We start from the raw sequence: 16,054 nt of genomic DNA on the forward strand, positions 1-16,054 counted from the left end.
GTTGCACTGAGGAATTAGATATATTAGGCTCTGGTACACAGACAATAATTGTTAGGCGGATCAGTTCATTGTTTATGGTCTTCTAATGGGATTGTTGACAGTAAGAAAAACCATGTCCTTTAAAACTCAACTATTATGGCAGACAGACTCTGATTTCATGTGTTCATCAGAGCTCTCCTCGGTACACGTGTTAAATTTACCAGCCACAACTCATAATTTAATTGTGGTGAAGTGCAATAAATGGAAATTAAATTAGACTTTGCTTACCCCCTGTCGTCTATACAGGATTGTTTACTTTGCAGCTGAGATGTGTATGCGAACTCAGAGGGAAGACAGAATAACCACCCTTATTGCAGCAAATTAGAGGAACATTAACATTTAAGCAATTTTAAGTGCATCAATCAGTGTTCCTGTTTTATCTCCAATCACTAATTCACATATGAAAAAATAGCCAATAATCAGCAGTCTGTCAACAGTTTCATCTTTGGGCCATGATTAGATCACATGTTCGGATTGTAATCATGAAATATGTTTTCTACTCTCATGGGAAATACAGGCACCATCCAAAAGGACATTGACTCTAGAAATAGCCTGGAGCTAATGTCATGTAATAGCACAAGGTACAGCTAATTCTTTGGTGCTGTTAACTAAAAGTAAAGCCGTGTAAACCCTGCAGGCACACACGCGAATTTAACACTTTTTTCCCCTCATCCTCATCTACCCCAGTCCACAATGCTACATGAGGCAATAACCTCCCTTAATTCTTCTCATGTGGAACACAGATGAAGCCAGATAGTTAGAGATGCTATTAAAAATAGAAATGGCTCATGCATAGAGAACATAGCAGGTAAATTACATTATCTACACAAACCGCAGTTATGTAAGTGAACATCTAAGGACTGGATATTTTCTATGCAGGAATTTGTTTTTGCCCACAGTCGTTCACCTCAGTTTGAGCTGCTTTTATTTGTGTCGTTTAGTGTCCTCAGGGCCCATTTCATCATATTTGTGGCATGCAAGCCTGAAATGTCATCCATTTGCTGTCACGGATTTTGACATGTTTCACAAATGAATTGCAGTCAAGAGCTGCAAATGCGCCTTCAAATGTGTGTTTAGGGAGGCAGTCTGTATGTAGAGATTATTTCTAAATCACGTGAGGAATCATGTAGTATCTCCTTCTCGCCTGAGTGTTTTATTTTCTTTACAATCATTCCCATATTGCTGCTAAGATGGCAATGAGGTGTTCATTATTAATTTGCCAGGGGAAAAACTTTTGTAAAATTCTCTGAGCGCTTTGCATGGTTTTTGTATAAAAATAAATCAATGGCCTCCGGTTGATTATGAAGTAATTGCTTTGCAAAGCCAGACCAAATTTCTAGAGCTCAGGGTTTTACGAGTTTACTGATTGAGCCCATCTTTCAATATGACATTATGCCCAAATAGATTGTTAAAGATAGAAAACTAAAGACATTGTTGTTGTGCTTGCTACATGAAGTAGCTTTGCTAGTTTCCTGGCTAATGTCCCCAGCAATTAGGGAAGAATTGGAGGGAATGTTTAGAAGAGGTAAATAAAAAAAAAATTGGCCAAAATTTAAAAATAGCAGTGAAGATAGCTGGGCAGAAGTAGGCTTAACTAATAGTGATAGATCCGTCCCCATCCAATACATCTAAGTGAAAAACAATGAAGTTAAAGGTATAGTGAAACATTTAAAGTGAGGTGAGATTATTTTCTAGTTTATAACAAAGTTATAACACATTAATCTCCCTCACATGCATATTTTGATGCATTGTATGGAACCCAATGTGTCAATCACAATGCCTTTCACCTCAAGTGTACAGCAAAACTGATGTTGATAAAACATTTGTGAGGAATGTGACTAAGACCGCTGACAGACCAGTACACAGTGTAGTGTCCAATCAGGGGTAGAAAGGGTTCATGTTGGGTTACGTAAAGGATTGCTCAATCATTATGAATAAAGCAAACATTGGGTTGGCACTGCGAGCCTAATAGCCTGACCTGGTGTGACACAAAATGGCTGACAATTGGATCTATTAAATCAAAAAGAAGGAAAGAATTTCTTTATATTATAAAGTTAAGGTTTGGAGCGTGAAAAGTGTGGTTTACAAACAGCGGCTACCAATTTCCTGCAATTTGAATCATATTTCTAAATGATAAACAGGGCTGGTATATTTATTGGATATTAAAGTCTGCTCTTGGCTATGTAAATATGTGCTTTTCTAGCAGAGGAAACCCTACTGTGAGGTGGATAAGGGATATTCTGTTGAACTGCCTCTCTTTGAACTATTGACTATAGTGTGGATCCAGTGAGTTGTTAGAGGAGAAGTAAAATGAGAGAGGAAATAAGGGGAGGTGAAAGTAAAAACTGGAGGGAAGAACACAGTAGGGATGAGATGAAAAGAGAAGATGAAAAAGAGTAGAAGAGTTCCACCCTTTGTGATTCCATTTGTGCCCAGAGTGTTTTAAAGTAATCCATAAAAAAATCAAATTAAATCAAAATGACAGGAAATTAGGGAGATGGGGGTATAGTGGCGAAGAAAGCAGCGCTGAATGAGCGCAAGAGGGGAAGGTGGCTTAGTGAATAGAAATAGAATGAAAAAGATGCAAAAGAGAAGGATAAAATGTGGCAGAGAGGAGATAAAGAGTGAATCTGAGAAAGGGAGAGAAGAAGTTTGTAATTATGAAGAGGGAGAGAGAACAAATGAATCAGCATTGCTACAGTTGAATAATGCAACAGGGGAGCTTGCAAACACACATACAGAGGACAAGAGGGGTATTTCAAGCAGAGCTAGCTAGCAGGGACACAGAGAAAGAGATACAGGTTCAGCTAGAACATCTGCGGCTTATGGAAATGGCTCATGTTCAAAAGAGAAACAACTTCTGGTGAAAATGCTAATTTTACTTGACGCTGCATTTGAATCATCTCGCTGGGCTATAAGAAACAACACCTCGGATAACTTCTCTCCACCTTTCGGTTTCTTGTGTACACGCCAAGATACCCACAGTGTCTTACCTCCCTCTCTTTCTCTGAGTGTATTCCCACCTTTGCTTTGTAGACTAAAATTTATTATGACAGGAAGACGAGTTGACGTTGAGAACGAGAGCAAAACAAGACTGAAAGGTTCAAAACAAGCTATAAAGTTAACTTTGGAAGGCCAGGAAAAAACACTTGATTTCTTATTCTTGACACCTATTGCCTATTCTCTGCTACATTCAGTGAACAAAAAGGGCTTCAGTATGGAGATTTTTGTTTTCTTTTACAAGAATTGAATGCCATACCATAAAAAAATGTGTCATTTTTAATTTGCACCAGTAAAGTGTTTTTGAATGTCACATCCATTTTATGAATACAAATGCATTTCTCAACATGTGGAATGGTATGGGAAGCAAAAAGTCAATTTCATTATAAATGTTCAGGGTCAAAGGAAAGGTGAAAACTAAAGACGCAAAGTGTATTAGAGGAGGTACATTATATCACTACAGGCGTTTATTGTGTTTATGCTTTGTTTGAAGCTGTTTGGACTAGCTATGCCACAGTGTGAGGGACAGAACATGGTCAAAATTGGCCTCAAAGAAATAAATGTTAAAAAAAAAGTGTGTTTAGGACATCTTCCAAAAGGCAGACATGGCTACAGTTTAAATGAATGTGCATAGATGCACAAATAATGTGTAACTCAATTCAATAGCTGATTTTAAACATCTAAATCTTTGATCTTGGTCGGTGAAGTTTGAAAAATTCAAGTCTAAATTAAATGAAAATAGGGACCTTGTCCTTAATTAGTGCAAACCTAAAATCTTATCAAATAAGCATCACAAATATCCCACCTATCAAATCCAACATCTTTCCAGTCCTTAAAGGACCAGTGGGAAGGGTTTAGTGGCATCTAGCTGCTCTGCTGCTCACCTCACCCTCTTGTTCCAAGCAAAACTCATGAGAGTTTGTGTTCTGGGCTTCTGTAGAAACATGCTGCTTCAATATGGCGGACTCTGTGGAAGAAATCAGAAGCAGCTTGTGAATTTTTTGGGTCATTTGTAAACATTTTTTGGAACGTGCAAACAGTTTTTGCTCTGCTAATGACCGGGAAGTAAACAGCCCATTTCATTATGAAAGACTGAAAAAAATCTTACAACCAATTTCATACTAGTATAATACAAGTTTGTATTTCCAGTTATGAATGAAACCTGAACCCTAACGTTTCCTCACTTGTCTCTAATCCCTTCTACAGCCCAGAACTGTTCAGGTCTGAGGACATGTGCAGAGTGTTTGGAGAGGGCGGAGTGCGGTTGGTGTGGTGATCCCAGTAACACCGGCAGGGGGGTTTGCATGGAGGGCTCCTACCGAGGCCCCCTGAAGCCCGCCACTGCCAGGACTGGGCCCCGGGACCGAGACAGACTTCGTGACAGGGACATGGTGCTGGATCAGAGTCTCTGTTCATCTGATAGAGGCTACAACTGGGCCTTCATCCAGTGTCCCGGTGAGTGAACCACTGGAACAGATCACATACTGATTGGCCACATTCAAGCAAATGTTTCTTCTGTTTAAAACTACAGCCTACTAAACTGTCCATGAAGTTAAAAACACCTCATTCAACAAAACACTGATTATAGTCTTCATGAAGGTAGAATTTATTGCAGTAGTTTTAGGTAGGTGCACCTACAGCTGACTTTGACTGTCTGTCTGTGTTTGTGTTTGTATAATTTCCTCCCAGCGTGTCAGTGTAATGGCCACAGCAGGTGTGTGAACGGCAGTGTGTGCGAGCACTGTGGGAACCTGACAGCAGGGACGCACTGCCAGAGCTGCATGCCCGGTTACTATGGCGACTCCATCAACGGAGGGAAGTGCAATGGTGAGTGCAAAGGCCAAAGGTGTTTACCCTGTGCTTATATCAGGTTGGAGCATCAGCAAAAGAACGTCCACACGGCAGAATTCTCTTTCTTATATTCGTCTTTTAAGTTTTACTTTTAAAACAAGGGAAAGAGTCCGTCAGTCTGTGTGAATATTTGAATCTCTTTCAAATCAATTCACCAGGTTCTCTTCCAGTGCAACAACCCGCCTTGTTTCAAGATAATAATTTGCCAAAAATAAATTCTTGATACACTCCAGATATCTCTGAGACACAAGTCTGTTCAAAGAAAATAAAGTTTTGAGCTCAGCTGTAGACAAAAATAAGTAAAGGTTGAGATTTTTCCAGTGTGTATTGGACGAATCCCCCCCTTTAGATATATGCTGCCTTCAATTGCTCTGAATTGCTTTTATAGAAATCATGAGCCATTCATTAAAAACATGACAAGTAGAGACTGCTGCCAACAGTCTACCACACTGTAATAGACACAAACAACCTGATGGGGGCAGTGTTTAAAAGCTGTGAGTGTGCGCTCTGGTTTGTGTGCTTGTGGTGACCAGCAGAGCACTGGAGCAGTAAAAGGGAAACTACACGTGTAGTTTGGACAGGATTGTGGTCTGCAGAAATTGAGGGAACAGCTCGTCATTTCTAGTGAACAGCAGAGAGGTTTGACTCAGGGAACATGGTCCTGGTGTTGGCAAACGCTCACAGAGATGCACACATGCTTTATGTGCATCCATATTTTTCAGCTTGGAATCCGACTGTCAGCAGTTTCTCCATGCTTTGCTTCATATGGAAATCATCACTGCAAATCCCATCGTTGAAATTGTTAAGAACAGTGTATGTGAGAGATAGATGATAGCAAGAGAAGCCACGAGGAAGGGGGGGGGGGTCTGGGAAGGTATGTGGTATGGGCCTGGATGGGAGAAAACATCAGAGATGGGAGAGTGTAATGAATGAATGAGTGACTGCTGGAGTGTGAGTGAGTGCTGGAGAGAGAAGTGAGAGGGAGGTGCGGTAACATCAGTCTCACTGTGACAGATGTGCGTTTTGGCTTGGCGGCGGCGTGACATTAAATCGCTCTTAATCATTTTCTTATTTCCTGAGTTGACTGGTGTCTCCGTCCCTGGCGGCTTTCCGCAGCGAGCGCGGTGCTGATAGATGCACGCCTCTGGTCGCCTCCGTACAGGACAGCCTCTGATGCACTTTCTCTTCTCCTTTGGCTTTCCTTGCAGTATTTTTGTTCACTCCATCCTCTGTCTCTGTGCTGTTTTGGCTTTTTCCTTATGCTCTCTTCAACAACCCCGGTCACATTTTCCCTGCTGTTTCTCTCCTCACATGTTCATCTGTGACACCTCCTTTATGCCTCTTTTTATGGTTCATACCAATTCTGTTCAATTTATCTTTGCCTTTTTTCATCCATCCCACTCTTTTTTCCTTCCCTTCACTCTCTTCTCATTGCCTCTCGTATCCTTGCTTTTTCGTTACTTTCCTTACTTCTCATAATCTTTGTTCCTCCTTTTCTTGTTTCTTTTTTTTGCTTTCCTCTGCCTCACCACCTCTTCATTCCCTTCCTTTTCTTTCTTTTTATTACCTTTCCTCTTGTCTGTAATCTCTCTGCATCTGATGTCTCCCCTTCTCGTTTCCTTTTCTCCCGTTAATTTCTTCTCCTTTCTATCCTTTTTTACCTTTTCTTTTTTTACTCTATGCCTGTGTCACTCCCTCTTACAGTTGACAATAACTCTGTCTTAAATTTCCCCCACTTTTCATCCATCCATCAATCCATTCATCCTTTCTCCCTCCATCTCTCTTTATAAAAAAAAGGCCACTAGATTTACCTTGGGCTAAACTGCTGGGATGCAATGATGTGTGGCCGATTAGGGGACTGAATGATAGAGAGACAGGAAGGGGAAAAGGCCACGGCTCATAGGGTTATAAAGAGGATGGAAGTGTGAGAAAGGCAGTGGGAGAGGAAAAGGGGGGAGATGAGTGAGACAGGAGGAAAGAGAGACAAAGACAAGCAGGCCGAAAGAAAAAGGGATAAAAAGCATGTGGTGAGATATACAAGGTTAATATCGGTGGAAAGGGACAGTCGCCCTTGGAAAGAGAGAGATGATGAAGGAATAGAGGAGGAGATGGAGGGATAAATAGAGGAAGAGATGTAGGACAGACAGAGGAGAGGAGAGGGTAGTCTGTCCGTTCCCTGTCCCTGTGACAGATGATTAACTAACCTTGTCAAATCTGGATGAAGTGTGTGTGTGCGTGTGTGTTTGTGCGCGTGTGCAGGACATTAGTCCCTTTTCTTTGACTGTATCGTTCACCTTGTCCTGTGCACATATGAAGTCAAAGTCACTCATACCAACCTTCAGAGCTGCAGCTGACAATATGTTAGATGTCTGTTTAGACTGTTAGTCCCTCAGAGGAGAACACGCGTTTTAGAGGCTGACAGGAAACCTGCCTGTTTTTATGAACATCCTGGGAGTCTTTGTTCTGCTGATTTCTTGTCTCGTTTTTATTACAGCGGAGAGACAGACTGATGTTTTCTAAACATTTTTTTAAATCATATTTATGACAGGAAGGGTTGTTCCAGAGTGTACATGCTTGCGTTACAGATAGAAACATCCACATCTAAAAGTAGTACTACAGTGTGTGTGGTTTACTTAATGGCACGTTAACACTAGTGCTTGAGGATAAGGAGAGAGTTAAGGTGGATTTATGCATCTTTGTCAGGACGTTATAAAGGCTCCCTTCATGGGACTGTTTGCTTAATTCCACTCCCAGTTGATTGACCATTACCGCAGGTAAGTTGAACACCATTGGCTGCGCAGCTCCGATTCGTCTGTTACTCTAAATTGGACCATAATTTACCAAATGAAAATCGTGCTGTATGGAAGAAGACTTGCAACTAGAGATTGTGCTTTGATTGGGCTAATAAATGATGTGAGATATTAGTCAGAACATTAGAGTGCATGGTATCGTTTTTTATTGCAGCCAATGGAGCTCCCCCTGTTGGCCTTTACATAGAATGCAGATTTATTTTATTTTTTATTATTACACTTTTTTTTACATTTTATTTTTATTGGCATTCATCTAATGTTGAGGTGGTTATCTGACGATCAGTGGGTAAAATCCTATGCTGGACAAAAATTCCTCCACCAGATGCGTCTGTAGCAGGTCTACAGGAGTGATGATCGGCAGTAAAGCTATTTGAAGACTTTTGTTTGTTTACTTTGTGTATGTACTGAAAGCTTAAAATGAGACGTAACAGTCTGCAACAGAGTGAGCTAGCAACAGCTGGCAAACTCAACACATCTGTAGTATGGAGATATTTCAGCCTTGAAACAAAAAAAAAGCAAGATAGCAACTTGTAATGTGTGTAAAGTCAACATTACAAGAGGTGGAAGTTGTGCACCGCACAGTACTATATGATATGATAGACACATACACAAATATTGATATATAATAAATATTATTATTATATAAAAAAAAAAAAATCTTGTGTGCAAATGATGTAGTTCTTTGAACAACCTTCATAAATATAGTATCTTTCCAGTAGTGCTCAGGTTTGGTGAGGTATCGCCAGAAGCAGGCAGACCACTGTGCTCCTGTGCTTCCCTCTTCCAGGCAAGACTTCAGCTTGTATTATTTCTTCTTGTGCTTGTTATCTTTTGCTACCCAGTGCTTCAGTGTATAATGCTCTTCTGCCATCGGCACCTCACGCTGAACAGTTTTATTGCTTCCATAAATTTTGCATGATTCACATCAGGAGCTCCTCCTCGCCATCTCGCTCTGATACTCTGTCTCTCTCTGCACCACCTCACTGGCTCTCCCTGAAGACTGTCTCGCATTCTGGTCGTGTGATTCATAGAAACACGACAAGTCAAAGGTTGGCGTTGGGTCTTCAGGATGTTGTCACCGAGCCAAGAGCTTTCAACATTTTTCACGGGTTCAGCCCAGTTCAGTGCTTGTTTCTTGTGGGGCTACACAGGACTGCTAGTGTTCTTCAGTCCTTCATTTATTTATTCATATAATTCTTTATAAGATGAATAAATATATTAAAAATAAAAAATGTATCACTGGATATGTTATAAATTCATTAAAACAGAGAGAGGAGCGCTTGATGTGAACTGTGGAGGATTTGCTTCTCTACAGATATTCAACAGATATTGTCTTTCCAGTAGAACAGTGACAGTGTCAGTTTGTTTGTTGTTTGTGCTCATGTTTTCATAGAAACCTGTAGGATACTTGAATGGCCACATTTGAAGTACAAGTTAAATTAAGATGAATACTAGCTGACGTTTGGAGATTAACAAATATTTTGAATGACGCACAGTGTGAAAGTTTGTTTAGCTTGTTGTTGACAACAAAACAAGCACTGCAAGTTTGTATGTACAGCAGTCAGTAGTTTTAAACTTTAACTTCCGCTTCAAGATTGTCTTTACCAGAAAAACAACAGCATTAATTGTTCAAACACTTAAAATGTTCTATATGTTTGCCTGTCAAAGCCTCTTGTGACCAAAGACTCATCTATTTGCAGCAAAGATATAGTAAGTTGAGGTTGTTATTGCCATGCAAAACCTTTTCAGGGGGAGCTCATGGGGGTCCCATTTGCAACAGTAAGTACGGCCCATCTGGAAAGAAACGTAATATTGATAATTAATGTATCTGGTTGCAAAAAAGGCCGATACTGATAATAATACTAGAGCTTCAACAGTTAGTTGATCAATTAATTAGTTGGTCGGAAGACAATTACTTGCCAACTATTTTGATTACTTATGATTAATTTCAGTAATTTTTCAAGGAACAATTAATCGAGAAAAAGAGTTAGTTGCAGCCAAAACTTACAACAAATTGAATTTGTTTTCTGCCACAATCTCCGCTTGTAGTGACTGGAGCATTAGTAAACTTTGTAATGGTTATTTTGAGGCACTCATAGCACTTGTTTAAGGTTAGGGAAAGATCATGGTCTCAATTAATACAGAAAGTCAGCTTACATGAAATATGCGTTTTGCATATTTACGTTAACTAGACCTTAACTTTGGAAGTGACAGGTCAGAAAACTCATTTGGGTCATTTTGTTAGTCACGTTGAATTAGCTGTTTTTCATTGTTAAGGTATGAAGACTAAGATTACATTGGCAGTTAAAAAACATCTTTATTTAATAAGAGAAACATAAACTGCACGATCACCGGTCAGTTGTTTTAGCATTTGAACAAGCAACCAGTGCTAGTGTGTTTTGGTGCGTGTGGTTCCAACAGAACAAGCTTTGTGAACCCCCTACCCTCCCTCCTCTCGCCGTCTCTCTCTTGTGTCCCTAATTTTGAAGTTTTGATGTACTGTCTCTAAGCAGGGTGCAACAGCAGGACATCTTTGTACGTTTGTGTTTAGTGCAGGAGGTATAGAGATGTTGAGTGCTGTCTCTGCAAGAAACCAGCAACCCAGCAGTATCAACCAGAGACCGTGTGTGTGTCTGTGGGTGGGTGGGTGTGTGATCAGACAAAGCAAGCTGTTGTTGAGCTTTAGCAGCACTAGAGTAGCAGAGGAGGGATGCTGCCTGCAGAGTTGCACCATTCAGTCTTCAAATCCACTCTCACCTGCCGTGTGTGTGTGTGTGTGTGTGTGTGGATATTTGTGGTTTTAAACATGCTTGTGTGTATTCATGCACCTGTAGAGCCTTGTGGCGGAGTTACAAACTACCCAGCATTCCTTGCGGTATCCAGTCATCTTCCCTCTGGCAGCTCTATTCCTGTCGTCTGACTGGTCAACATACGAACGCATTGACAAAACCGACACATGCAGTTATACACACAAAGCCACACACGTACAAACAGTTCCGTAAATATGATTTTAAATGGCTTTTGAATCCTGTTTGATCTGTAGTCAGCTGCAGCTGTGACTCATGTCTTGTCTAGAATTAGCTGCTTTGAGACTGTGTGCCTTCATTTATAGCTCACAGCTCACACTGACATTAACCAGCATACAATTAATATAACTAGCTGCTATGCTATGTAGGACAAGCAGTTCTGTTGAATAAAGTAAAATTATTAATTAATTATCGTATGCCCTAGAATGCAACCACACATACAGAACCATATTATGGGGATACCATTTTTTTACTACAGATAATTGTTGTGTGGATTTAAAAATGGGGTCACTGGCCAGACAAGGTTGAGTAACACTGCATTATGAGCTTTTAAATGAAATCAGGGCCATGAATTATTGGCTGCCCTCTGGATGAAAGAACATATTCTGTATCTGAAAAAATTAAAACCACATTTGTGCAGTATTTCAAAAAAATAAAAATAAAAGAATAAAGTGCATTGATCCATTCACAGATGCTGTACTTGTCACAACATACTTTGTACCCAACACACCCTTTGCAACAGGGTAGTGTATGTAAGCTTTTAGTGATTTGCTTAGTCTTTTCACTCTGCCAAGCCTGATGCTGCAACCGCTGCTGTTCAAGTTCTCCTGCAGGGAAGTTTATTGTTGTCACTCCCCAAAAACAACTTGCATTTAGCATGTCTATAACCAGGTCAGATAAGCAAACATATTAATTTTGATTACTAGACTTTTGAGTGTTACATCCTGTGTAATAATAGGCCTAAAGAACAGAGACTGGGAGTTTAATGATTGAAACGTTTACATTTAAAGCTTGACGGTCCACTGATCAAATTCTGCTGAGGGAAGGAAACTATATTCAAGGGCTCTTTGATGTCACTAAAACATGAAAATCATTTTTTCTCTTTGTACAGTATAAGTGTGTGTTCATGTATATTTTACAGACTTCTTAAATGTTTGCCCCCTTTGCCCTCGACCCTTCCCCACAATCCCTTCATTAAATACAGTATAAAGCCCTGTCTTCTCTCACTGAACCAAACTGCCCCGTCTGTGGAACCGGACAAAGGAAAAGCAAGAGTCAGCTGTAGGTGCAAGGTGACATTGATAATGATGATGATAAAAAAAAAATATATATTTATGGAAAGGAGCATGTGATTGATCATAATTTAGGCAGTACAGTGGGGTTCAGTGGATACTGAATTTCGAAAAAGGTAATATTTTGAATTATGGGAAAAACATTACTGTATTTTAAATTCATAACAGACAGGCAGCCCCTTTAAAATCCTTATTAAGGTGTTAAAGTTTCTATCTCAGTTTTATTTATTTCAATTAGTTTCATATTATTTAATAATTTAATTTTATAAGAATACAAATGTAAGTCTAAATGCTGCAACCTGAAGTAGAATACCAGTAATGGTGTTGTTTTTCCTTTAAGGAGTGAGTCTATAGTGAGTCTATAGTCTATATATATATATATATATATATATATATAATAATTATTATTATATTGTTATACTATTTTTTTTTTTTTGACGATTCTGCAGAACCAGATTGTCTGATATGCTCATTCAGTGGTGACCACGGTTCACATGTTATCTCACATCAAAAAGGTTTTCTCTAATCTGAAGTAGTTTTAGTTGCCTAAACTTGACCAGACCTGAGCCATACCGTGACTGGCAAACTTCAATAAAAACTCAATAAAAAACATTTTATTTAACATTAAAAAAAATATCATTTAACATAATCTATTACTCAGCACTAAGGTAGACTACGTGTGGACCACAGAGTGCCAGGTAGCATTCGATAGTGTAAAGATTTTGTTAAGAAACGCTCCCGTGCTCGTGGCTCCTGACTTTTCCACGCCCTTTAAGCTCGAGGTAGACGCCAGCGCAGTGGGTGCTAGTGCGGTCCTGTTACAGAGAGGGGAGGATGGTATTGATCATCCTGTTGCTTACTTTTCCCGCAAGTTCAACCGACACTTCCACCATTGAAAAGGAAACCCTTGCTCTGTTGTTAGCACTACAGCACTTTGAGGTCTATGTTGGGTCTACTTCTCTACCTGTTTTAGTGTTCACTGATCATAATCCCCTTGTTTTTCTGTCCCGCATGTTTAATCACAACCAGCGACTCATGCGGTACAATGTTGGTACAACACTTCAACCTTGACATCCAACATAAAAAGGGGTCTGAAAATGTGTTAGCTGATGCTTTGTCTAGGCTGTAGAGCAGCAGCAAATTACGGTAGGTTAAATTTGTGGACTGACCATTGGGGGCGCTATTAATTATATGCCTGTTAAAAAAAACAAAAAAACAAAAAACATTTCCGCTTGTTGTTGTTAGCTGTCAAAAAATGGCACTATCAAAAAATCTCAAGAGAAAAATTAACAGCGAAAACAGGATCTTTCATGATGAATGGACAGAGAACTATGCCTTCATCCTCCCCAGTTTTATTAATGCAAAGCCCACATGCCTGATCTGTAACGAGGGTGGTCTCTGTATGCAAAGATTACAATATTAAACGGCACCACGAAACGAAGCATGCTAATTTCAAGGTTGCGTTCCCTCAGAAGACAGAGGCACGAAAGCGCAAAATCGAAGCCCTGAAAGGTGCTTATGCACACAGCAACAGGATCCTGGTGCGAGCCCCACATTCCCAACAGAAGGTAACTAGTGCATCTCTGAAAGCGTCCTGGGTGCTCGCAAAGCACAACAAGCCATTCACTGACGCAGAGGTCTTCAAGGAGATGATGGTGACAGTTTTGGAGGAACTTGATACCAACAAGTCGATGGATGATGTGATCGGGTCAGTGAAACAGATGTCGCTCTCTGCGAGGTCCGCTGCCCGCCGCATAGAAGCGCTGTCTGATGCGGTGCAGGGTGCAATTATCGACGGTGTCAGTCACGCAAACTACTTTTCCTTAGCCATTGATGAGAGCACTGACAACACAGATGTAGCCCAGTTGTGCGTTTATGTGAGATACTTTGATGGGAAGGATTTCAAGGAAGAGCTGCTGTCTCTAATTCCGTTAGAAGGGCACACCACTGGAGATGCTATATTTGCGAAACTGGAAGAGTTGTTTCAGTTGCATTCATTATCATTTGAGAGGGTTAACCTAATCGTGACAGACGGGGCTCCTGCTATGGTGGGAAAGCACAGAGGTCTGGTGAGCAGGCTGAAAGAACTCGCCCCCCAAATGCACGGGCTGCACTGCCTCATCCACCAAAGTGTCCTCTGTGCCAGACTGAATGGCGAGCTAAAGAATGTTATGGACAAAGTGATGAAAGTCATTAATTTTGTCAGAGGTACATCAAGCACCCAGCATAGGCTTTTCAGACAACTTGTGGCTGAGTCAGCAGATGCCGCCCACGATGACTTGCTGCTTCACAATGATGTGCGCTGGTTAAGCAAGGGGAAAGCACTGGATCGCTTCTGTGCGCTACTGAATGAGATCAAAGCGTTCCTTGGAATGAGCAAGAGCAAGGCAGCAGCTGACCACCTTATCCTGCTGGAAGATGAAAAGTTCATGTCCAATGTAGCGTTTTTATCTGACATATTTGGCCACCTAAACCTGCTTAACCTTCAGCTACAGGGGAGAGACAAAACCATCGTGGACATGGTTGAAAAACTGGAGTCATTCACCGAGAAACTTGAGATTTGAGGCAGACCATATCTACCGCAGACATTTCAGCACACTGAAGAAGACAGCGGGAGAAGTGACGGAGTTGATGGTTGACTTCATCAAGAGGCTACGAGCCAACTTCACTTCTCGGTTTGATGACTACTCTATCCCAAAAGACATCATTGACTTTATACGTGACCCTGCAGTAAAACCAGCCGACAACTTCTCCTCCCTGGCGAAAGAAATGATCCCCTCTTTAGACAGGCTGCGCTGGAAATGGAAATTATTGACTTCCAAACCACCCTCAGTTGTGCGAGGATGCGCTCAGAAGGTGCGCAGTCCGTGAGTGCCTTTTGGTAGCCTACTATGCTCCGAGGAATACAGTAACCTCAAGAAAGTCGCACTTTACATTCTGACAATGTTCCCTTCCACCTACGTATGTGAGTCGTCCTTCTCAGCTATGAATGCAATTAAAAAACAGAGAGAGAATAGACTGACTCACCAAAATCTGAGAAACTCCTGAGGATTAAAGTGACGTCTATTTCACCAGATATCCAGCAAATAGTGACCCAGTGGAGATGGCCACTTTTCACACTAAGTGAGTAATATAACCAGTTATTGGTCTAAAAAATCGTATTTTTAAGAATGTTTCTCATTGTAGGCTAGCATAAAATTCAGGCAGTAAAAGTAGCACGTCTGCTCTGTCGTTTCAGGCGCGAGGCACTCCAAGCCCATGGTCGAGTGGATTCAGCTTTTTGCCTTCGTACTTTTTTGCTCTGATTTGGCTCCGATTGACAGTGTAATGCATTATCAGTTTACATTTTTGGTGCCACCACCAGTCATATAAAGGCCTAAATAACACGCACCAATGTTTGAAACCGTTTTTACTTTTCACAGTTCTATGTACGTAAACTCCTATGTTTGATGTCTGCCTGTTTGAAAGAAGCGTGTTTTATTTTCACAATAATTTAAGCCTATGTCCATGTGTAATGACAACTTGTGTTTTAGCGACTAGGTTTTGAATTTCAGCACCAGAGCGCTGTCCGCTAATTATTTGTTTGCATGTTGAGCGTCACGCTGCACCTCGCTATCTGCTTATTCACTCTCGATCATCAGATAAAACAAATAAAGCATTTAACGATTGATGAAATTTTTTCTGTTCTGCAAAATTACGAGTTTCCAAATAAAAGAGCATTTTTGAGACTGGCAGTCCGATTTTAAAAGTATATTTATAATTTTATTTTCATTCTCTAGTCAAACAATCTCACGGGCCAGATTTTTGCTTTGCGCCACCACCTGGCCCGCGGGCCGCCTATTTCCGACCTATGATGTACAGGTATTAATATGCTAGCGCCAGCTAGCTAGCTGCTAAGAGAATGATAAAGCATTAATATGTAGTGTAGCTAAGCTAGGTAGCTGAAGAGAATGACAAGTATAATATGCTTGTGCTAGTAGCTAGCTAAAGATAATGACCAAGTATTATTATGCTATGCGCTAGCTTAGCTAGCTAAAGAGTATGACAGGCATTAATATGCTAGTGCTAGCTGTAACTAGCTGAAGAGAATGAACAAGCATTAATATGCTAGTGCTAGCTACTAGCGTGCTAGAGATATGACAGTTATTAATATATGGGCCAGAGTCAGGCACACTCAAAATTTCTTTAGGAATTTTCTAGTTATAATTTACTTTTGCCTGGCTCATAGCCTGGTAACTAGGTTTTCACACAGTTC

The 16,054-nt window shown here is 40.6% G+C and overlaps 1 protein-coding gene across 2 annotated transcripts in view; it reads left to right on the forward strand.

The window, feature by feature from the left end:
• The window catches only part of atrnl1a (attractin-like 1a), a gene marked incomplete in the record, with an annotated part of 267,240 nt that overhangs the window by 98,242 nt on the left and 152,944 nt on the right, over positions 1 to 16,054 (forward strand). For both annotated transcript variants that reach the window (XM_035663942.1, XM_035663941.1), the window contains 2 exon segments: positions 4,246 to 4,494; positions 4,729 to 4,866. In XM_035663942.1, the coding sequence (XP_035519835.1) occupies positions 4,246 to 4,494; positions 4,729 to 4,866 (387 nt within the window).

Source organism: Morone saxatilis, unplaced genomic scaffold (assembly GCF_004916995.1).
Source record: "Morone saxatilis isolate NCDOM2014 unplaced genomic scaffold, NCSU_SB_2.0 Contig19, whole genome shotgun sequence".
NCBI lineage: Eukaryota > Metazoa > Chordata > Actinopteri > Moronidae > Morone > Morone saxatilis.